This window comes from Arvicanthis niloticus, chromosome 7 (assembly GCF_011762505.2).
Source record: "Arvicanthis niloticus isolate mArvNil1 chromosome 7, mArvNil1.pat.X, whole genome shotgun sequence".
NCBI classification, from domain to species: Eukaryota; Metazoa; Chordata; class Mammalia; order Rodentia; family Muridae; genus Arvicanthis; species Arvicanthis niloticus.
This window is the reverse complement of record NC_047664.1, coordinates 49,336,086-49,361,661: the sequence shown is the minus strand read 5'-3', so window position 1 is coordinate 49,361,661 and position 25,576 is coordinate 49,336,086. Positions and strand designations below refer to the sequence as shown.

Here is a 25,576-nt window from a genome sequence, read left to right as displayed (position 1 = left end):
TTTTAAAATAATCACATAATTGTAACACAGTTTTTTTTAACTTAAGTTGTTCTGATAATTTGTGACTCAGTGAAAATTTAAATACTTCATTTTGTTGAATGAAAAGGATATGTCCAACATTTAGTTTAGTTTTAAAAAAAAAAACTCATTTTTTTCTTTTCTTCTCTTCTGTCTTTCTTTTTTGTTTGTTTGTTTGTTTTTTGTTTGGTTTTCTTCCATATTTATTTCTTAATATTTTCTGATTCATGAGGTCAGGTTGGTATTTAGGTATCCAAGGGTGAGCTTAGAGAGCTTGCTTATCTAAGAACACTCTGCAATCTTGTTTTTTAGCAATTGGTAGTAAGGGGATAATATGCTGTTATCCATATGTTTATAACCATTTCACTACTTTTAAAGTCTTTGGCTATCAGAAATATTTCCTGTGTTAATGATGAAATATGTGCCTACTGTCTTAAAGGACATAGATGTGTGTAACCAGCACTTCTTGTGTGGTAAGAAATCCTGATTCCTTATTTGTTATGATGAGCAGAGCTGAGAAAATATTTGAAAACCTTTTAAGCTCCTCTGCTTTGCTAAACTTCACTGGCATGCATATAGTAAACTTTTCAGCAGTGCCTGCCCACCCTCATTCCCAACCCCAGATACACACATACTTTATCACAATTTTGGTAAGAAATAAGGTTACTTTGGTTCTTATTAGAAGTACATTTTCCCCCTGAATTCTAGCATAGATTTTATATTCTTTTGATATAATTTGAGATTTTTATGAAAGGCAGAGCATTAAAACAATTTTTACATATAAATTGGAGCTCAGGTTTAAATGAAAAGTAATTAGGAATGTTACTTTTTTATAATTTTAGGATTGTATTCCATCTCTTGATTCTTCACAGTCAACGCCAACAGAGGAGCTATCATCTCAGGGCCAGTCCCACACTGATAAGATTGAATGCCAAGCAGAAAATTATCTAAATGCACTCTTTCGAAAGAAAGGTAATACTGGCATGCTTTTAAATTTTGCAATGTTTAGACTTTTCTCATGGGAGTCTTTTTTTATATGTCAGTCCCTACTTTATTGTTAATTACTTCCTCCTTTGTCTTACTAAAGCCAGTAAGATTATCAGCAATATAGTGCTAGCTGTTTGTTTTCAGCCTCCTGTTCTCAAACTTCTCCTTCTGGGCACCTCTCAAAGTATTTTTGTACTTCTCAGTTTCATTATTTTGTTGCTATTCTCAAGTCTTTAAAAAGTGCTGGATGATGAAGTTATGGATAGGTTCTATTGCAGGTCTATCCCTAATAATGTATCTCTTAGATCATTTCCCAGCTGGCATACTGCTTTAGAATTTGTCATCTTGAGTATGCATGGTTGACATTAAAGTCTGTTCTGTATTTGTCTCTCTCTGTCATCTTTTAACCAAATGGGTCTTGTTTCACTTATTCCTCTACTTGTTACATACCTATAAGGAAAAGTAGTTTTTATATTTAAATTGCTTGGGAAGATTATAGTCTCTAGCTTTTGTCCATGGTTGTAGGTTGTCTGTCCTTAATCCCCATATGGATGTTTGGAAGAAGGAACATATGGGTTTGGGCAGAGTATGGTTACCTTCTTTATCTTCAACTTGTAGAGATTGAGAAAGCACTTCTGTATTCTTCTTAGCTTGGTATTGAGTCTATTCCACTGCTCTTTAAAATTAGGTTCTAGCATATGTTTTCTGCTAAATTGATAACTTCATATTTTAACAATATTAAACAATAATACTAAAAGTACTGTTCACTTTTGAATCTTTCATTTAGTTACTAATTTTTGAAGTGCTTTTTGTTCAATTATGAGAATCCTTATTACAAAAATCACTAGTATAATTAAAAGACCTAAAGAACTACATTAAAAAAAAATTGAAGTAACTAAAAATAAAATAAAAAGCCTTTCCCTGTGTGTTGCTGAAATAGTGTTAGAGAATTTGTATTGTATTTAAAAAGTATGTTTCTTAACAGTTTTTAGAAAGCTAATGTTAAAATATTTTATTTTCTCTTAAGATTTATAACATGGTAATTTAGAAAAGCTATTCTGCCAGTGTATTTACAGTACTTAAATATTAGAACTGTGTCACTAAGAATTAAAATTAACACACATGCAGTATAATTTTGTTTACATTGGAATTCACTATTCCTTATCTTCCTTTAAGACATTTATACTTGTAGTAAGTAAAATTGTCAATATGAATAAACTTTCAGTTTTTTTATATTATGGAGTTAGCCTATTCTCCATTGCTTTTTTAAAGAGTACTCAGTAAAAAACTTGGTACTATTTCAGCTGATTCAAGCATCTGGGTCTCCAAGAGGTCTTCTACCAATAGTTGGGTGAGTGTTGCTGGATATTTAGTGACCTCTGAGTTTGGGAATTTCTTAGTTTCCTTCATGGTCTTTTGAAAATTGTGGCGATTTTAAATGAAAGAGTCTTACTAGTATAGCACTTTTTCCTTATATCAGGTCTTTGGTAATTTCTTTGGTAATACATCACCATTTTCTGAATTTACCAAGGCTTTGTTGTTGTTATTGTTTTATAATTTTTCTTCAATAGAACAATTTTAGAAATTTTCAGTATGGTTTAACCAAAATGAAGACAAGAAATAATACTTTTTAATGGCATTAACTCTGTTAGTTAATTAGCTTGTCACTTTTGAAATTAACTCTACTTTAAGATAATAGACACTAAATGTGTTTTTAAAGACAGGAAATACACGTGTCTTTAGAGTAGCAATTAAGATGTTGATGAAGCTTTTGTTTTCTGAAATTTTCCATAATTTGATCATTTTTAAATATTCTGAATATTGACAGCAGTAGTATTGATACTTTGCCACTTACTGTGAGCAACAGGTTTATATTGATTATTGAAATGTAAAATAAAACTTTAATACTCTATTTGAATTTATTGATTGTATTTCTAACTTGGAATTTTCAGGGTTATGTTAATGATAATAAACTATTAATATTTGAATTAATAATGTCATCAAATAAGATTGACCATTAAAGCCTTTTTATGCCTGTGTTAGTTACTTTTCTCATTTCGGTGACAAACTACTTGAGAGGGAAGGCTTACTTGATTCACTATTTCAGAAGGTTTCAGCCCTTCATGGTAGGGACGGCATGAAGGCTGAAGCAACTTGAGCTTTCAGAGTTCTGCGTAGGAAAATGAGGCACAGCTCCTAACACAGCAGCCAGGCAAAGAAGCAAAGAGTGGGACCACTAATTCTGGTACCATCAATGCTAGTACCCAGGCAGGAGACTTTCAGGTTAGAACCAGCTCAGATCTTCTGGGACTTGTGTCCAAAGTACATGCTGTTCTCCACAATAGGGACATACTTGAACCTTTTGGAGGCAACAGTGCATAACAGCAATAGCCTATATTTTGGGATTCTCTTAGATAGCCCTGACCAACAACCCAAAGGGGGCTTCTCATGTCTGGTGTTAGGTGTTCTGTTAGTCTGTGACTTATGGAGAGCGCTATTAGTCCAGATGAAAGAGTTTCATTAAACTGTGTGTGTTTATCTCTACACAGACACAAGTATAATGTATAAACTCATATCTGTGATTCCTTGTGATTTTTTTTCTGACACATTTACTGTCATTTTACCTCCCCCTCCTTCTTCTATATCAGTCTTTTTCCCTCCTCCCTAATTAAAGCCTCTTCTGAGGAAAAATTTCCCTGAATGAATTAATTATTAATAAAATAAAATTACATTCAGTTATCTAAGTTTCTCTAGGTATTTAGTGGTATTGGTGCTTCACTTGTTTTATTTAAAGAAGTATTTAGTACTTTTATATAATATGCATATCAACCTATGGGTTCATTATGTTTTGTTTTTGTAGTGCTAAGTTACAAGCCCAAGGCCCTACCTGTGCTAGGCAGATAGTCTACCAATGAGCTATATCCCTAACTCTTAGTCAGTTTGTTTGTTTTGTTTTTCTTCTTTTTTTAACTTTTTAATTTTTTATATTATATTTTAAAATAATGTGTATATATACATGTATTCAGGGTTTTTTATGTACATAAAGATAATCCTATAGATACAGATGGCCTTGTCAAATGTTATCATGTAAACTAAATTATATTTTAGACTTTAGGTTCACATTATCTGATCACCTAAAGTATTAAGCTTGCCTAAAATAGATTAGTTGAATCATATTGGTAGATGTATAATAAAATGAAAATATCTCTCATCAGACTGTTTTTCCTGTTTTACTTTTTATTCCATACATCCCTTGCAACCACTTAACTATTATTCTGGTATGACATATGGTCCCTCAAAAAATTTTTAATGATAGATTTGATTGGTTGTTTGAAAGCTCTACTAATCAACACATTCACCTTAAACTTAATAATAGCCACATTTTACTTGTCAAGCTTCCATGTCTTTGAGTTCATTAAAGATGTGTTATGACTTATACAGAATATATGATTTCTTAAGAATTTAGTTATTTATGTGCTTATATTGCTTTTATTTAAATTTATACACTTTATATTACTATAAATTGACATGAGTCACTTAGGCCATAAAATTTCATTTCCATGGTGTTCATTTATTTGTGATATCATCATGTCATAGTTTGAATTTCCTTTATGTGGGCTGCACTTTTACATTCAAGAAATTACTGCAATATAATAATTCATACACTACTATTCATATTCAGTAATGCTCATGAAATTTTTTTCATCTTATTTTCATCATATCTATAGCCACACTTTTATAGATGTCAGAAAAAGTGTGTGTGTGTGTGTATGTGTGTGTATGTGTAGGGTGTGTGTGTGTGTGTGTGTGTGTGTGTGTGTGTGTGTGTGTGTTTATAGGTACACATAAAATCCCCAAAAAGTAAGATAGGGAGATAAAAAAGAGACTTTGGATATTATACAATACAAAAATAACCTTAAAAACCAATCTTAAGATGCCCATCATACCCTTTTATTTTCTTCTCCCGTTTTTAGACTTTATTTTTGTATAGTGAGTAAACAAGCGCCTTAGCATATGAGGCAAGGACTGTATTCTAAGCTACATCCCCAGCTGTAAACTCTTTAATCTCCAGAGCCAAGGACTCTACCTTAGACTGCTTCAACCCTAAAGTGTTTGATTTTGTTAATCACACCCCTCTTCAGTAGCACTTGGTCTTCTTTAGATTCATTACATGGTTTCCTTCCAGTCACCTTTACTAACTGAGCATTGTTTGCCTTTTTCTCTGTACTGTTTTTCTCTTGTGAATTCAGTAAATAAATGAAGAGAGAATGAATGAGTTGGAGTAAAGAAAATTTTCCTATTTAGAAAAAGATAAACTAATTGTGTGTATGTTTATCAGTATACTTCTGCTGCCATGTGTATGGATGGTAGGAGAACAACTTGCAGGAGTAGTTCACTCCTACCATGTGGACCTTGGAATCATATTTAGGTCAGCAGGCTTGGTGGCAAATGCCTTTCTTCACTGAGTCATCTTACTGGCTCAGCTTTTCCTATTATTCCAAGTGGATCCCTGAAATTTTCTCTTCTAAAGCTAGAACTTCAACCACCTTTTAATTTCATCTATTTTTCCTATAAAATCTTACCTAATTCTGTAGCTTTAATACTCATTTTTAATTTAAAAAAAAAAAAGTCAATTTCTAGTCCTGATTGTTTTAAGGTGTTTCATTTTTATTTATGTGGTGGTGTGTATCTCTCTAAGAATATGCATGTAGGTGCCCACTGAGGCCAGAAGAGGGCAGTAAATCTGCTGGAGCTGGAGTTTACAAATGTTATAAGCTGCCTGTCAGGGATGCTAAAAACTACACTGTGTTGTTAAAGAAAAGCTTTAACACAATGGGTAGGAATAAAAGTATTCCCAGCACAAAAAGGGTTAGCATGATCAAGCTATATATGCCATTTTTGAAGCTTGACCAAAATAGAAATACTGACCTCAGGCCATGAGTAATCTTATCAGCAGTATCTACTGCATCAACTCTCAGCAGAGAAATGAATCTTGAAATTCATAAGCTCACTATGTATCATTAAAACTTCCAGAGAGGTGTTAGAATTATGCCAAATACACTGCAAGTGTCATTAAACTTTTTCCTAATTATAATGACTGCCTCTGTAAATTTTAGAACTAACATGAATCCAATGGTATTTGGCATGACACTCAAATGGCTCCTTACCCTTAAATTCTAATCCTCCTTCCAGTAATTTGAATAGGATAAAGAGTATCAATCCATTCTTCCAAATGCCTATCTAGATCCTCTTGTATATTCAACATATTAGTAACATTTTTTTTTTGCTAAATGATTAACAAAAGCTGTCTTAACTTTTAGTGTCAGAGCAATTGCAGAAGCAGTAGTGCTAGCAGTTGGCAGCCAAAGTACATGGCTTGAACCTGAAAATGGACCCACAGACAGAGTTATTAAATTAACAGGCTGGCAAGCCAAGGGTGGATAAGATTTTGCACAGAGCCTTACCAACCTAAGACAGAAGTGCATTGCTTTTGATAATGCATATTCCATGATGGGTAAGAAAGGCATTCTTACCAAAATGACCTAAGACAGGCTTAGTCTTGTTAATGAAATAAAAAATGGGGAGAGGCAGAGAGCCTTTGGGGCTACTTGGCAGGAATCTGACATGGGCCAAGGACAAGAAAATGGGCTGCTTGGCAGGAATGTGACATTGGCCAAGGACAAGGAAGTAGGGTTCAGACAGGAATCTGACATTAGGCTAAAACAAAGAAATAATTTCAGGTTGGAATCTAAATCTTAGGCTAGAACAAAGAAGTAATTTCAAACAGGATTCTAAATTTTAAGCTAAAACAAGGAAGTAGGCTTCAGACATGAAAATGACCTTGCACTAGTACAGGGAAGTAGGTTCAGATACTTTGGTTCCCTATATTAAACACATAGACTTACAGTATGTTGTAAGTGAATGAATTTTTCCGCTCCAATTTCCCAGGAAATTTAAAACCTACTTTTGTGTTGGATATACCCAGTTCTGTTGAAAAGACACTTCCTACTTGATATTTCTTGGAACAAACTTTGTCAGGTCACTCAGTTCCATTTGTTCTAATATGAAAATGATTTTTAAAACAATAAAAATATTTATTTAAAAATTTAACTCTAGTTTTATTTAGTGCAAAGGCATAATTAGTATACTTAAAAATATTGTCCTGTGTTTTCCTGCTTAGTACTACAATTAAAGGCAACTGAAATCCTGTTACATACTTGCCATTTCACACTTCTCTTTTCTGATACATTTAAAATCCTTGAAGGAAGAAATGTTTGTGTAAATAGCTGTGAAACTGTTGTTAAGAAATAATGACAAACATATCTGTACATGTTTGATAAAATTTTTTAAAAATATTTTTTATCCATACCTTAAATCTATGGATATGGAACCGACAACTAACAAAAACGATTACTATCTACTCATTCAATTTATATATAATTTAAATAAACATTTTATTTATGTAATGATGTCTTTTTAAAAAATGTGCATACACTAGCTGGGTATTGGTGGTGCACCTTTAATCCCAGAACTCAGAAAACAGAAGGGGGTGAATTTCTGAGTTTGAGGCCAGCCTAGTCTACAAAGCAAGTTCCAGGGTAGCCTTAGCTGCAAAGAGAAACCCTATAAAAAATGCAAAAATGTATGAGCACTATGTTCTCATCTATGGTATTTGCAGTACTGTGACACAAAGCTTTATAATGTCATATGTAACACTGTAATGTAGGACTATTAGATCAGACCAATAAAGTAGAATTCTGATCAAAATAACATGCCAAACTGAGTATATAAAGACCCATGAGCCCTCAGCCTCACACAGGGCTACAGTTACTTGAGAAAAGCTTGGAGTAGGAAAGGTGGTCCACCCCAGGGAAGAGCATAGCAATTAGTTGTACAGTGCTCAAATGGTTAGCCCTGAAAACATGCTGATGTCAGATGTGAGTCTAGGAGAATTAGAAAACAGAGTTATAGATTTATGCAAATGCCTCAAATAAAAGCCCAACAGTGGTCAATGGCCATCAATAGAATGTTGTTCATGGGTCGTTTGGATATTTAAAGGAGTAATATGTGTCTTTTATATCAAATAAAGGATTCTCAGAATGCTGATAAAATGAAAGGCTCCAACCATCAGGAAAACATTAATCTATAAAATCATGCAGGATGCAGGGAATAACAGAATATGGAGTTCAGATATTTGATACAACAATAACTTTATATCAGAAATTGACAGTTTTAAAGAATTTTAAAAGTAAAAAGCTTATCAAAGCTACAAAGTCTAGCAGCCTTCTATAAAAAGGTTTTATGCTCTATAACTTGCAGCCAGGCTGGTTAATTTGTGACTGGCAGGGACTAGGATTTTGCATCTGAATTTGTTGAAGTGCTTACTCAACAGTGTTTCAAATTCCTACAAATGAAGAGAGAAACAGAATGAGAAAGTAAACAATCCAGTGATACAAAGAGATAGTTCATTAGCCGCATCACTTGAAGTATGGAAGTACATCTGTGAACTGAGCATCAGCAAGGTAGAGTTGTCCATGGAGGACATTGAAACCATCTCGAACACCCTCATTTATGATGGGAAAGTGGAGATGACTCTCTTGGCTGTGAAGTATGGCCCTGTTGGCAGTGTAGATGGATACATGAAACTGTCCAGGACAGACAGTCATCCAACCCTCCTACCTACAGGCTTGGCCCAGGCACCCTGTGGACTCTGTCAAATTTTTGATGACTGCCATGAAGTTAATGAGCTTTCATCATCTAATTGCATGACAGGGTGGCTCACATTTTAATGAAGAGGTGAAAATTTTACTTATATTTGGCAAGTAGAATTACTGAAGAGCAAATAATGATGAAACATCAAATTTCTTTGAAAGCTTCTTTACACTGGTACTCACTCACTGCTGTGAAAACATTTATTAAGACAACAAGAAGCAAATTAAGTTTAATGGGGAAATTATTCTTCAGTAAGTAAAATAACTTGAAGCACTAGAAGACCTCAACTTTTGATATCTCAAAGAAAAAGAATCCAATAAAGCATGCTTTTATACTGCCCTCTCTCCCAAATGCTGTTGTCCAGGAAGTCTTTTCAGATCAGTGGTATTCCATCCCAAGGGGCTCTTACTTATTTTTTGTTGTTAAAGCTATAAGTTTTACTTCTGGCTTAGTTGTATTATTTGCCACAATTTTCCCCCAGATTCTTATTCTGTTTCTACTGTTTGATCCTCCAACTACTAGTACCAAATTCAAATGTTGTAATCTTCATTCCTATGTGGAGTGTGATAAGTAGGACCTTTGGTGGCAGATGAGGTGATAGGGTCTTCATGAGTAAAATTAGTTCCTGTAAAGAAGAGACACAATGTGTTCTGTTGCCTCTCTGTCATGCAAGAACACAGGGAAAAGTATTACAGGGCTGTCATCAGACAGTAATCTACCAGCAACATGGACTTTCCAGCTTCTAGAAACTTGATAAATTATTTTCTTGATAAACCATCACTCTACAGTATTCTATTAAAGCAGATAGAAGGACTTGACAGTGTCTAATCTTTTAACTAAAATTGAAGTAAAACAAGATGGGTGTGGTTGTTCACTCCTTTAATGCCTACACTAGGGAGGCAGAGGTGGGCAGGTGTCACTCAGTTCAAGGCCAGCATAATCTCCAGGACAGCTGTCTAAAAAATAAAAATAGATCATTGCCCTTCATTCACTCTCTGAGGCATGGGAAATAGGTGTTTCTTACCCTGTTTTATTGTGGTCTCCTTGTTTTTTTTTTATCCTTTTCTAAAACCATGGTATGCCTAAGTAGAAAGCCATTCCTATGCAGTTTACTAGTCTCATCAGGCATTTGAAAACTAAGTTACCGGCATGTTGTTGTACAGAAAATAGCCATATGCTTTTTAAGGATCTCAGCAATTGGGTTTTTACCTTTTGTTTTTGTTTTAAAACAGGATTTCTCTCTTTTGCCCTCTCTGTCATGGAACTCACCCTGTAGACCATGCTATCTTTGAACTCAGAGATCCACCTCTCTAGTGCTGGGATTAAAAACCTTCTCCACTATGCCCAGCTCATTTTGTGTCTTCAGTTTCTTTATGTCAGCCATGGCCAACTGAAAGGATCCCCACTCCACTCCTCTTTGGGGCTGAGCTTTGCCACCATTTGGCAGTGTTCTACGTGAGCATTCAAAGAGTTACCTTGAGATAAATGGGACCAGTAAAATCAAGCTTGCTAGCTCATTTTCATGACATGAATTTTGTGACCAGCTATAGAATTAGCATTTAATGGCACATTTCTTTTTAAGTGTTAAATTATATGTAAGATACAGAAGGTTCTGTGTAGCGCATGGCCTCGCCGATAAGGAGAACGCCACACTCAGGATTCTTCTGACAGCATTTATTGAACAGCTCTTCAAGATGGAGAGAAGGGGAAGGACGCCGAGCTCAGAAAGCCCGCTGCTTAAATAGAGCTTTGGGAGACGTGCAGATCCCTCATTGGCTCAAATCTCTCATCCAATTGTCATACTCGGTTTTCGCGCCATGCGCAGGCGCATTCTCAAGTAAAGCTTCCTTGAAGAACCAGGAAGCAGAAGCCAGCGCCATCTTATAATGGCGAATGCAGCTCCTCACGGTTCTAGAATCCTGATACTGCAGGTTTCTTCTTCACTTATAGTAAGGGGTAGTATGGTAAGAACAATGTTCAGTTTCCTGGACCTGCCTAGTCTATCAAATAAACATTAATCTTATTTTAAGAGAAAACCAAATATAGAATTACAAAAGAGAAAACAAATTGTTTTCTAAATATAACCTGTATTATATCTTTTTGTTGTTGTTGTTTTGTTGGAGATAAGAGTATCACAATAGCCCAGACTATCCTAGAATTAACTTTATGGCCTAGAATGGCCTTGAACTTCTACTTTAGTCTCTCTGAGGCTGTGAGTACAGGTTAAACTGCCATTCCAGGCATTTTATTATGTCTTGGTAACTAGATACTGAATTTTTTTAATTTGCAACTAGTGGCTAGAAGTATCCTTTGCCTTACCAGAATAAAGAGATACTTAATATTTTTCCTGATAGCATATTTTTTCACTCTGAGTATTAACTGAGAAGCATAGACAAATTTAAAAATATCGTAACTGTTCTGTATAGTAAAATGAATTCTACAGAGATAAGCTTATAATCCAAAGAAATTATGGGCCACTATAATGATGACACCACAAGATCAAATTGCAGATCTTTCCACATAGCGATAGAATACACACTCCAGTATGTTGAGGACCTTTTAAGAAATTATCCATATAGCCAGTAGTGGTGGTGCACAACTTTAATCCTAGCACTCAGGAGATGGAGATTGCCAGATCTCTAAGTTCAAGGGGAGCCTGGTCTAAATGAGTGTATCCAGGACAGCCAGGGCTCTATTATACAGAGAATCCCTGCCTGGGGCATGTGGGTGGGAGGGGAGAAAACAAAGCAAACAAGTGATCCACACAAATTCAGACATCATGAGTCCATGATTTTATGATTTATTAATGAATAGTAATGTGGATTTTTACGTGAAACTTCTAATCTGGTCTGGCAATAAACATATTTTTATTTTAAGGGTTTTGATGGTGATCAGTTGAATTCTGTGATGGGGCACAATGATAGAAAACTCTTGGCATGAGGAAGATCCTGGCTCAACTGTCAACCCAGCAATAAAGGGGTAGGTGAGGGACAATTACAGAAAATGTGCCCTACAGCAGTATGATCCAGTAAGGCAGGATCTTGAGCTCAATCTGTCTCCAGCTCCCTCCTGCTGGATTTCTAGGAATGCACCATAACATCTGGCTAGATATCATTTTTCTATCATGATTGAAATAGTCTATATTGTTTAGTACAGTATAATCTGGAGCCAGTTTTCTGGTCAGCACTTAAAACAGTAAAAGTTAAAAAATTGAGTTTTTATTCAGTTGCTTATGGATACTGCTCATATTAGGCAGCACAGTTCAACGATCAGAAAGCTCTGCTGAATACTCTCCCTGGGTATTATTAAGCCTCACACTGAAATATATCAGTTTATAATTAAAATATGTTTTTAAACAACTCATTTTAAAGGTTGGAAAATCAAATAAATTTAAAAACATTAATGACATAATTAATATAAGCAGGCTGTTTAGCAGTAATTGGACAAAACCAAAAATCTAAGTTTGAGTCTACATGAGTTATTTGAGATTGGTAATTATATACTTTACTCCTTTTTGAATTCTTAAAAACTTATTAACTTATGTAAATAACATTAGTTCATAATTTGTTTTCTGCCCGAGGATAAAAGTAAATGACTATTTCTGATATTATTCATTTTCACATGAACAATTACAGTAGACCTATATGATTGTTTTCCTATCTTTCAGAAATACCTATTGTTAAAATTTTAGTCTTTCCTGGCATAAATTACATTTAGAAACCCCCAGATCATTTCAAGGTAAAACAATAGCTTTATATCAACCCTAGGTTTGATAAAAGTGTGGAAAATCATATTCCTGCATCCATCACAAGCTCTGCATCACCAAGTGTAAGTGTGCTGGAAACCCTTAGCATCACAGTGTGTGTGTGTGTGTGTGTGTGTGTATGTGTGTATGTGTATGTCCCAACGTTAAATATAAAAAGAAAAAAATCTTTCCAGTGTTTCCAGCTCCTGAGTTCTAGGGGCTGGGGTGATAATAGTCATCGTGATTAAAGCTGAGCACTTCTTAGTCCTATTCTTTGCACATTGATCATACTGTACCGCTTCTCTCGTCCCACATCAGAGAAGCCTCTTTGCTGCAGTAGTAGGCAATACATAGAACCACAGCTTTCAATTGCTTACCTTTACATAAAGATTCAGTCAGTGCAGTGTTCATAGAAGTAGTGTTTTGTTACAAATGCTGTAACATGAAATTTTCACATCTTCAGCTTATATTCAATTTTAAAGGAATATCTAAACTAAGCTTGTAGTCTAAGAGACTGGTTAGTTTTTAGCTTTGTCTTGTTTAGCTAAATTATTTATACAAGGAACTCAAAATTCTTATGATTTGGTTAATTCTGACCTTTTTTAATGTGACCAACAAGAGAAAATTACTATCTCACCATTTTAAATTTTCATGTAACTGAGCTATTTGGTATAGTTTAATATTTTCTTTTGGCTGGTTATATATTGTATAACCCACTCACACTCTCTTGTATTGACTTCTCAACCCCAAACTTTGAAACTAGTAAGTTACCCATGCAGCCAGTATGTCCGTGACTCACATTTCCTACAATAGTGTGTACATGGATTCAGGGGTTATGTAAGATACTCGCTACAGACCTTGTATTTACATGGAAATACATTGACAGTTCTTCTGTGTAAAGAATCAGCCTCCTAGAGAAGTGCTTGTTTTCATTGTTTCAGGTGGGAAAACACAAGATAAACCTGCTTTTAGAGCTTGTTTTTTAATAATTGTTTCTAATAATTAAGGAAGTGCTCAGTAAAAGAATTAAAATAAGTGGGACTGAGAGGAATGAAGGGACAAGAGGGAGTGTAAAGTGAATAATGAAAAAGAATTAAAATAAAAAGGACTGTTGATGGCAGAGTTGAAATAATTTCAGAATTAAAATAATAACTATTGAATTTTTTTCTTAAGCCCTGCTTAGTAAAATAAGGATGCATGGGGTTTTTGTTTGCTGATAGCATGTAAGTGAATAAGTAAGTTTGGAAGAAAGGCTAGATCTTCACAGAAAAATTCCAATTTTAAGAACACATAGAATAATGAAAGAAATTAAAATGCTTACCATAGCACAGTGATAAGTGTTGAACTCAATGAGTAAGTACTAAAACCAGTAGAAAAGTCATGTGCTGTGTAGTAAGAGTTTTGGCTGCTAACTTCATTCCTTATATATTCAGAACCACCAAGCTGTAAACCATTTGATGCAGTAAACCTTCAACCCCAATAAACCTGTGCAAAGAACACACTGCTCAGTTATAATGTTTATAAACTGCATGCCTAGATTCGGCAGATTTACCTCTACAGTACTCTATTCCTCAGCTAGGAGATCCCTGCTACTTGTGGCTTCTCCAGGCCACGTGGTTCTGCTCCATCTTCAATTCACCTCCTCTTTCTCCATCTTCCTCTGTCTCCTCAGTCTCCTCATCTCCCTCTCTCCCTTCCTCTCCCCTCTCTAAAACCTCCAGACCAACCTTTCTTTTCCACTGCCCAACCACAGGCCTTAGCCTTCATTTGACCAGTTAAAATGGGAAGAAGGTTCACAGGAAATCATTTGTGTAGTTGATCCACTCCTCTTCAGGGCAGCCCTTCTTGAAGAAGCAGAATTAGCATCAAAATACAAAGAGCACTGAGACAATCCACACAACCCTCCATTAAGTACTTTTAAAATAATTCACTTCAGTGACTTTACTGCTCAGTAACCAGTTTGTTACTGTGGAAGTGAGGAATATTTGGTCATTATTTTTCTATGGATTGTGGGGTTTTAAATTTTTTTAATTTGTTTTACATTTTTTTGTTTTGGGGATTAAAATATAATTATATCATGTACTTCTTTCCCTTTCCTCCCTCTAGATATTCTAGTATTCCCCTACTTTCTCAGAGTATGTAGCCTCTTTTTCTTTTAATATTTGTGTGTTTGTGCGCGCGTATGTGTGTGCGCGCACTTGTCCTTTTTCTGTCTTGTGTTTTCCTTACTCTTTTATTTTCTTTTCTCTCACCTCCCCCATCCCTCCAGTCTACCTGCCCTGACCCGACCCCTTAAGTTAAGAAAAGGGTTTTTCATGTTTGCCACACTGGTTCTGATTGCTTAGTCTCCTGCTTTAGCCTCTTAAGTAGCTAGGACTAAAAAGTAGGAGCCTTGATACTTGATTTTTAGCAACTATATTTATAAAAACAAAAGGCAAGCTTTAGTTAAGATAGAGCTTTGTGTCCTTGCAGCTTTGTAAAAATACTTGTCAGTAATTGTTTGCCTTTAACTGGGGTCTTATACCATTCAGAATTGAAGATGTGGACAAGAGCAAGCACAGAAATAGTGGAGTATTAGGCCTCACTCACTGTATCCTTTCTGCTGCTGCAACATTTGAACAGTGCACATGGGGTTTCTTTGCTTTTTTTTTGCTTTTTCATTTGTTTGTTGTAAGCAGTATGTGAAAAGTATTTTAATTTCTGCAGTAGTCATTAAACTTGTTTAGAATAGATTTTTTAAACCCCTATTGGCCCTCATTCACTGTTTTTAAAACATAACATTGTACTTGGTTTTATGTCTTTCCTCCAAGTAGCCCAGCCATAGCACAAACTCATGCAGTGTGGAGTACTATTGTTTGTTAGAGCAGGTAAGTTTTACCAGTTACTTACCCTGTCATTTGTGGCACCTCCAGCAGTAATCTTAGACTTACACTTTGCTGAAGATGGCTGTGGTAGGAAAGGGAAAGAGCTTATTCAAACAACTAACTTGCTGGTCACAGATTGGGACAGAAAACAGCCTATCACTAGAAGTGACCCAGCATTTTGTATACTTTCTAGTCACATTTTCTCTACATACTGTGTGTAGACATAGTAAGTATTGAGCTAATGCAGTTTGAGCAGGTTGCCAGGCTACTACTCAATCTGAAGAGGATCGTTCACACTTTCTGTCCTGTATCATCATAAGTATCTTACTTTACCGTAGCAGTTAGCTAGATGAAGAGACCTAGGCTATTTATTGCCTCTTCTGAACTTGTCTTGGATAATAGAATACATTAGTTTGCTGTGTAGCAAGTACAAACTGGATGAAACAGAATGGGAATGGAATGTCTGGGTCTGAGGATAAAAAAAAAATACTTATTGTGCTGCAGTTATCAGATTCCTGGTTTGAATAGATTTTTAAAGATTTGTTTTCTGAAAATATTTGGAAATTTCTGAATCTTTTCTAACTTCCTTTCCTTAACAAACTGTTCTTTGATCTCTTTGTAGGATGCAAGGAAATTAATATACTAGTTTTACATTTCCTATGTAAGATGACTAGTTTACTCATTTGTTGTTATGGCTTCTGCTGTCCTCCCTCAAGTTTTTATGTCCTTTTAATTTTTCTTCTTAGCTCCAGGCTTCATAGTCTGGAGATCTACATATTCCCCAAAAATTCATAGGTAGAATTTAATTGGCTCATGAATTTGAATGGGAGAAAAATAATTACAGTTTATTTTCAACTAGCCCAGTTGAAGTTTAACATCTTCACCTTTAAATGTAGACAGCTATCAACTGTGATTTTTAGTATCTATTCTAGTAATATATATCATAGATACTTTTATGGCACGTCTTTTAAATTACATTATCATTGCTTTTAACTTGTGATAGATACTAGATTATTATTAGATCTTATATTGTAATACATTGTGGAAGAATGCTATATAATTACCTCAATTGTTTTTCATTGTCAACTATATTTCAGTAGAGTTAGTTTCTTATATATATCCCTGGGTTTTAAAACATTCTGAGAAAGAACACTTCACCATATAGCCAAAGGAATCCTGCACAGAAATGTTTACAGATCCCATAGAAATCCTGCACGGAAATGTTTATGGATCCCATTTGTTCCTTTACTGTGTGATCTTCCTCCTTCCCCAAAGTCCCCTGTCTGTGCCTGCAGACATGCCTGTACTAGCTTTCAGATCGTTGTCTGCCTTTAGTGGCTACACCACATAACCTGTGCTTAAATGCTACCAGCCTCTAAACCAAAGTCTATGTTAGTTGCTAGATATACATACATTGTTCAAAGAATTTTAAGAGCATTAAATTTAAAGTAAACTTCTTCTCTATTGTAAATCTGTTATTTTTCTTTCTGAGTCTCCACTAACTGGGACTACTGATACCTTCTGACTCAAAATTAAAATAAAAGCTATGTTTCTTTTTTGCTACTTTCTCAGTCAAGAGTTATTAAGACATATCAAAATTATATCATTATGATTGTTACAATGATCATTGTTACGATGATACAAGATCAAGATATACCACTAATAAGGCCACTGATCTCTCTTAGACAAGTTTTTGGATACGTATTATTCCTCTAGGGAAAATTCATAAATATTTGCTTGTGAGGTCACAGGGTCACTGCATACTTAAAATTCGTTGACGACTGCCAGACCATTCTCTAGAAGGTGATACTTTTGTTTCCTTAGCACAGCATTTCCTATTGCTTCACGCCCACGTCAGCATTGCTGCTGTCCTGGTACCACCTATTCTAATGGGTGGGTATTGATGTTCTGAGCAAGTTTGTACACTTTTTAAAGAGTCTGCTTGAGTTACGGGGCCATATTTAATTGAGTTGCCTTCTATCATTGGTGATTTGTAGATATTCTTTATAACTTCTCAACAGAAATTCTTTGTTAAATAATTATCAATGTTCTGTATTTACAGAATATTGATTCTTTTTTGAAGTACTTTTATGTCTTTTACTTGAGTTGTTGGGTCGATTAACATTATAATGCTTACAACAGACTAGCTTATGTCCTGTATTTAGTAGTAGAGAAATTAGATACTTAGACCCACAGAAAACGAACATGGCTGGAGATCTGAAGGTTTAAGAGAGGCTTGGCAAATTTACCTTTAGAGTTAAAAACATAAATTGTGTATTTTAAATGTTTTCTTACAACAAATTAAGCTTTTGACACATTTATAAAATAAAATTGTAGTTGCAAGATGATTATAGGATTTATAAGATCAACATAGTCTAGATAGGGATAATCCTTCCATACAGAAATATATAACCTTACTTGAAGAAGATATTATATGTGTGTATGTATGTATGTGTGTGTGTGACAGAGAGTATGTATAAAATTTATGATTGTTAGCTCAAGTCAAATGACTTTCCTGTTTGTTCTCAGGATGTCTACAGAACTGGGCCATAGTTGGTTCTGCTGTATTACCCTTTAATGAGAATACATACCTAGGTTTACCAGTAATTGATAATTGATAGATAATATACATATCCTTTCAATTGATGTTAGCTGTATTTCTTAATTGTGAAGACAAGTATGTGTACTTTCTTTGTCTTTTAGTATTCTTTATATCATACTTGTTAATATAGTTCCCTGGAGAATGTTTTAGATTTTTCATTTTTCCCTTTATCACATGAACTCATGCAAGGGAAAGGAGAAGTTAAAAGGTTTATTTTTCCTTTGATACTGTGAGTGATGTAAGTAACCATCCTATTTTTACATTATACTCTGAAAAAAAATCATTTAAATGGTTAAATTAATAATACTACCATTCACTATGCTGTATTACTGAAATCTGATTATATAAACCATGATTGTAGAACATGACCAATAATTTTTAGAGTTCTTTTCCATTCATTCATGTAGTGGAGTAGGAATGTTATTGCTTCTTGTGTTAAGTGTACCACACATACTAGAAATACATTTGCAATAGTCATCAACACTTGAGAACCTTCCAGTGATCTCAGGTCATGATTATGTTGACATTAACATATAAGATAGACAAGACCAACCTAATGTATATATCTGGATTGTTTGGGGAAATTTAAAGTTTAATAATTTTTTACATCTAAAAAATTATTTTATATTCTATCAAGGCCATAAGACAACTTGAAAAGTAGGTTTTTTTCCTTCCTCCTTCTGAATCCTGGAGATGAAACTCTTGGTGTCATGTGCTTTTTAGCTGCTGAACCCTCATGCATAGGGTTCATGAACATACATCTACATACTGGCTCTCACGCAATAAAATTGTTAGCCCTGTATGAAAAATTATATAAGATAAAACATACAGCAGTTGTGAAATTAAAGTAAAATGGTCCATACCTAGTAAACATATTGATACATAAAATGTATCTGCTTGACATAATGTGGACTGTAAGTTGTTCCTGAATTCATGGTTTGAAATTCTGTGATTCAGTTGCACATGGCCAGCATGATCTCAAATCATGCTAAGTGAAAAATAATAGAAATACATACATCATGAGTTTTAAGTAACCTCACTGTAGAGTGTTGTTACTACAGAAGAGTATTTGACAGTAAGAGAGCCATGAGTTGTAGAAACAAGTGTTAAGTGAAAGTGAGTGTCTGAGTTGTTCAGAGGGATTATAAACATGTTTAATATATACCATTTTATATTCATTTATATTCATTTAGATTTTTATATTAATTGTTCTGTTTCTTTTTACTTAATTTTTAGTCTAGTACTATACCACTTTGATAAACATTTTATCATAAACATGTATGCACAAGCAAAAAAAAAAAAAAACCCCAGTTTACAGGTTTTTATAACTTTAGACATCTAAAGGGAATCTTGGAATTTATCACATACGGATAAAGGAAAATATTCCATAGATTTTTTTTTTTTTTGCTTGTACTAATCAGGAGCCTTCCACAATACTGTATGTTAATTATTCCAATTGAGTAAAATGAGAAACATTGTTATAGTTTGACTTTCAAATCAACACAGGTAACATTAGAAACATGCACAAAATGGAAAATGTGAATCAAGGTAATCCACTATGTCTTTTACATTTATATCCACTTTACATTGCAGGTAAAGTGTCCTTTGAACATTTACTATCTGAACCCAGGAAATAAATTCATTTAAGTGCACATATTCATTGCTTTTGAACCAAATAAGTTCAGATTATACCATTTCTTTTGCCTTCTCAATCTGCCTTTCAAACTCTATGGACCCCAAAACCAAGTAGATTTGAGTTTGAAAAATGATCATAATACACTAGGATTTATTTTACTGATACCACATGGTCTTACCCTAAGAGATAACGTGGTGTTAGGAGTTCTCTCACTGTCATTGATTTGCTTTTTCTCTTTTTATTTTTCCTTCTCTGTAGAAATACAGTTAGGTTAAATCCTATTTAGATTTGGTAGATCTAGAAGTCTTAGCCAGTAAAGTCAAACATAATGATGTGTGCCTATAATCTTAGCACTTCTGATGTTAAGTAAGAAGGATCAGGAGTTCAAGGTCATCCTTGGCTGCATAAGAAGTTTGAGGCTAACTTGAATTACATGAGACCCTATTTCAAAATTATCTATAGATACATGTTCATATCCATACAGAGTATATGTATGTATGCATACAAATATGTACATAAATACATGTATATCTATATTCCCCTACTTTTTTGTTTTGTATGACTGACAAATAGTCTTGTTTAAGTGTCTGGTTATTTTGCACTATTCTCCTGATGTGTGTGTGTGTCTGTCTGTCTGTCTATACACACATACATATATTTACACACACACACACACACACACACACACACACACACACAGTCACTGAGTCAGAAGTCATGAATGACCAGGCTTCTCAGCTCTTACTGTCATGTCTTTTGTTTTAAAATATAGAGGTAGGGAGATGGCTTAATCAGTGCTTACCATGTAAGCATTGATATCTGAGTTTAGATCTTTAGTATGCTTGGGAAAGCTGGGTATGGTAGCCATGGAGATGTTCAGACAGAAAGATTTCTGAAGCTCAGTGTCAGTAAACCTAGTCAAATGAATGAGCTCCAGATTCAGTAAAAAAAAACACTCTGTTTTTTTTAAAAAAAATGATATGGATGGTGATCACATGTGACACCCAGTGTCATCCTCTGGCCTCCACACATGTACATACACAGACAGATACATGTACCAGACATACACATACACAAAGTGAAATTTTTGTGCTACATATTGCCAAGATATATGTGAGTACTTATGCTTATAAATCAAAATTAATACATTATTTTTGTGCAGTCTGATATATGAATGACCACATTGTGTGTAACTCGCATATAATAGGGAGTCACTTGCCAAAGTGGATCACTTTACTATTATTGTATATTAGGCTTCATTTCATCGCGTGTTTTTCTTCTTCAACTTATAGTTAAATTATGTTCTAAAAGTTTACTAATTTGGAACTCTTGATGTAGTTGTACACAAAAATAGATGCCAACATGAATTCTAATGCAGCAAAAGTCTATAGTGGTCATCAGTGGTGAATTTTTATTTGCTGCCATTATAATTTGACTACTGAGAATTTGAGTCTTTTATCTAGAAGAATAAGAATCTATTTTCTATTCTCTCTCTAGATAATACTTTGATTCCTTTCTATCTTTTCCTAGCCTCAGCAACTTGGCTTATTTAGTATAATTTACTCCTTCATCAGGGAGTATTCTGCAAAATAACCAGACACCTATGCCAAACCATTTGTCAGTTATCCAAAATAAAAAGATGGGGGAATAAGTTGTCTTATAAGTCAGGGCTATTTCATTTGTTGTCATATCACGTTTATCCAATGAACTCCCATGGCTGAGTGACTAGTTGCCTGATGAATTATTAAGGTGCTTCCACTCTTTCTTATTTTAAATAAATATATGTATACTACATTTGCATCATTTTCCCCTCTTCTCCCTTCAACCCCTTCCCCCAAGAAACATTGCTTTAGTGTTTTATTATGTCTCAGCCTAAAGAGACTAGAAACCTTAAAATATGTTCATGCCTTGTTTAGTGAATGCATTTTCAGTATGGAGAAAAGAAGTTTACTGGAATTCTTGCTTGCTAGTAGCTGGAAAGTGTCAGATGAAACTGGTGTGTGCATGCCACAATGTGAGTTAGAACTTGGCTTGTACATAGTATCATATAGCACCTTCTCAATTTGCCTGTAGTGTACAGACACCGTCCAATAGTTTTCCAAATTATAATTCCTATATTTTCAAGACTAGGTACCTAACTATGGGATAAAAAAAACCTTGCACTTAAAAGAAGAGATATTGATAGAGTCTTTATTAGAGTTTTAATCATATTATTATTAGTGAGTAAAGAGAATTTCAAAAATATGTTTCAAACTAAATATTATGAGGAGCATTGTGTGTCTTGTCATTCTTTATTCTAAAGCAGTGTTTCTCAACCTGTGGGTCATAACTTCTTTGGGTGTCTAATGACTTTCACAGGGGTCGGGTCACCTAAGATAATCAGAAAATGCGTATTTCCAATGGTCTTAGGAACTGAGACACCATTCTACCTGTCTCCAGACAGATTCGCCTACATGTGCATAAGCCCACACTTCCCGGACACAGACACCCCAAACAAATGCAGAGGTATGTGGTAGGGTTAACACTAGAAGATACTTTGTCAGACCAGTCACATATGTGTAGAGAACAACTATTGTGTTGAAAGCAACAGTACTGGAGATAAAACAACACTTTATGAATTACAATTGCTGAGTAAATATAAAATCGTGTACTGTAAAATTATTAACTGCTGCAAAAAAATTACCATGGGAACTTAATTTTTTATATTCCCATTGTGAATACTGCCCCCTTGTGATAAGTTACAGCTATAGAAAGAAACAAAAAAAAATCATTAATGAACTATATTGAGTGAACTATGCCATGTATGATCTTTTGTATTATTAAAGCTATTATTATATATTATTGTCATTAGAAAACCATTCCATGACAGTGGATCGTGTAGAGAAGAACATTAAGAAGAGAAAATATAGTAAGGAGGTTTTTTACAGTACGGTTTGACCTCAATAATTACAGCACGAGTTGAGAAACTATAATGTGATATTTGTTGTGAAGCTGGACAAACTAAAAAGCCATTTTGATAGCAAGCATCTGAGCTTTGCTGGCAAGGATACCAACTATTTTAAAAAGCAAAGATAATGGACTCAAGGCAACCAGACTTGACACTGGTAGCAGGTACCACAAACAAAACAGCCGTGGAAGCTTCATATTTGGTGGCACTCAGACTTGTTAGAGCTGTGAACTGACATACTATTGGTGAAGATTTACTCTTGCCAGCAGCCAAAGACATTGTTCGAGTTTTTATTAGAGATGAATTTGTTACGCACTTGAATGCAGTTTCCTTATTTAACCACACTGTCTACTGAAGAATAGATGGCATGTCTGCTGATATTCTTGGTCAGGTAATCCAGGAAATTAAATATATTCCACTTCCAATTTAGTATCCATCTTGATCAATTTATAGACATTGCAGATTGATTCATGCAAGGTATATTAATGATAGCAACTCTAAAGATGAATTTCTTTTTTGCAAACGTCCTGAAACAACAATTCTGCATGTAATGTATTTGACACAGTTGGTTCATTTTTGAAAGAGCACAAGATCTCTTGGGGAAAGGTTTCTGCCCTAGCTATGCTAGGATGGTGATCTGGATTTCAGTGTTTGTTACTGAATGAGTCACCAGAAGTCATCAGAACTCACTGTATGATTTATTGACAAATATTACCAATGAAGACACTGCCACAAGAGTTACAAGAAGTAACAATAAGCACCATACGTTCTGTCAACTTTGTCAAAGAAAGTACTTTAAACAGTCTCTGATTTAAAAACAGTGCAATGAGTTAGATGTACCAAACAAAGCTCTGCTATTTCACACTGCAGTGAGATGGGTTCAAGATGAAACGTTTTAACGTGTTTTCGAGCTTTGTGATGAACTCAAAATGGTTTTTTTTATATTTTATTTATTTACATTTTAGATGCCATCTCCCTTCCTCATTTCCCTGACTCATTAATCCCCTATCCCGGCCCTCCTCCTCCTTTTTTACCTTTATACTGTTTAAATTACACGCAGGTATTAAGGTCACCTCTAGGTTGAGGAACTAGCAATACAATAGATGCAAATAGTCCAGGAACAAGCAAGACAATAAACCCAGATAATCAAAGAACATGCACTACAATAAAGAGTCCTGTGATCACTCTTGTGATCACTATTTCTAAGGGCTTATTTCAAAATGTTTTTCAATGAGAAAGCAAGACCATAGTTTGAAGCACTTTTCAGCAATAAAAGCGAATAACAGAAGATAGCTTACTTAGTTGATATCATTACCGTCTCGAATAACTTAAATTTATCACAAAATGCAACATGCCTGATTTGTCTGAAAAGGTCCAAAAAGTTTTTTTCCTAATGAAACTTCAGGTTTGGCAAGGAACAAAATAAAAGGATAAAAATAAATTTTACATGTTACCTACCTTATCTGCTTTCTTTGAATAATATAAAAATTGAACCAGACAAAAGAATTATGATGATAGAAATGAAGCATCACTTGCACATGCTTGCAGACAGAATTTTATTGTATTTTCCACATGTACATGGCACCCATTTGCACTTGTGGGAAGCCCTTTCACAGTCAACATGAAGATGTTCCTGAGACGTACAAGAAGAGTTCATTGAGTTTAGTAACAGCAATGTGGCAAGAACTGATTTGTCCACAGTGCTAGTTATAAACTTCTGAAGCAAATCTTTCCAGTCACGTCCTATTCTGTCTGAGACTGTGTTGCACTGCCTCCTTCCATTTCCAACACTGTATCTTTGTGAAACAGTTCTCCAGCTTTTGTTATCAAGTCTAAATATATAAGTAGACACGTGGAAAATAATCGTCATTGTCCTCTTGCAAAGACTACCCCAAGAACTTCTGATCTGGTCAGAAAGAAGCCATCTCAACCTTTGCACTGCCATTGACTTTTTACACATACTGTCACAAAATGTAGCAATGTAGTTTAGCCATGCTTCAAAACAAATTTTAATTTATTTGTAATTAGAAATAAATATTACACAATATATAATTACATATTGTTTTGTGATTAATCGTTGTGCTTTAATTATGTTCAATTTGTAACAACAATGAACATATATCCTGCATATCAGGTATTACATCACAATTCATAACAGAGTAATAAGATTAAAGTTATAAAATAGGAACAAAAATAATTTCATGGTTGGGGTGTCACTACAACATCAGCAACTCCTAAAGGGTTTCAGCATTAGAAAGGTTGAGAACCACCGTTCTAAAGGATCTCTGGTGCCATCTACTGAATGACTTTTTAAGGAACATCATGGGGAGGGAAAGTATAGAATTTTCATTTAATCTTTTTAAAATTAATTTTTTATAATAGACCTTATTTTATATTTTCAGATGGGGGGGTCTCGCTAAGTTTCTAGATGGAGCAGAAAGTTCAGTGTTCTCATATATTTTCAGCACATTCTTTAAATTTTTAGTATAAACATCAAATTATATTGTGTATAATTGACAAATCAATAATTGATTAACATCATAGCCAAAAGTAACATGGGGACAAAAGAGTTTATTTCATTTTAGACTTCCAAGTGACAGTCCAACACCGAGAAAAGTCAGAGCAAGAACTCAAGCAGGGCAGAAACCTATGTCATCTCCCCCTGGCACATCAAGTTGCTGCAGCACTAGGTACATCCTCTCCCCCTGAGACCAGACAGGGCAGCCCAGTTAGGGGAACAGAGGCAGGGACAGCCCCTGCTCTAGTTGTTAGAGGACCCACATGAAGATGAAGCTGCACATATGCTACATAATTTTCAGGGTGTAGCCCATGCATGCTCTGGTTGGTGGTTCAGTCTCTGGGTGCCTCCAAGGGTCTAGGTTAGTTGATTGTAATGGTCTTCCTGTTGAATTCTCTCTGGGGCCCTCAGTCCTTCTCCCAACTCTTCTACAGAACATCCCAAGCTCCATCTAATGAGAAACTACATTCTTTATTCTAGTCTTAAGCAATATAAACTCTTGATGACTTTTAAGCAAGAAAAGTTCTAAAATCATATAACGTTTTC

At 34.7% G+C, this 25,576-nt stretch overlaps 1 protein-coding gene and 1 pseudogene across 13 annotated transcripts in view; both read left to right on the top strand.

Annotated features, from left to right (window-relative positions):
* Positions 1–25,576, top strand: part of Lcorl (ligand dependent nuclear receptor corepressor like) — a 140,387-nt gene that overhangs the window by 61,086 nt on the left and 53,725 nt on the right. For 9 of the 13 annotated variants that reach the window (XM_034508394.2, XM_034508392.2, XM_034508395.2 and 6 more), the window contains one exon: positions 861–990. The exons of 3 other annotated variants lie outside the window; for them this stretch is intronic. In XM_034508394.2, the coding sequence (XP_034364285.1) occupies positions 861–990 (130 nt within the window). Of the gene's footprint in view, positions 1–860; positions 991–2,309; positions 2,357–25,576 lie in introns of all 13 variants that reach the window. One more of the 13 variants, XM_034508396.2, reaches the window with a different exon arrangement.
* On the top strand, positions 7,988–9,111 carry LOC117712530 (DNA-directed RNA polymerase III subunit RPC6 pseudogene; annotated as a pseudogene).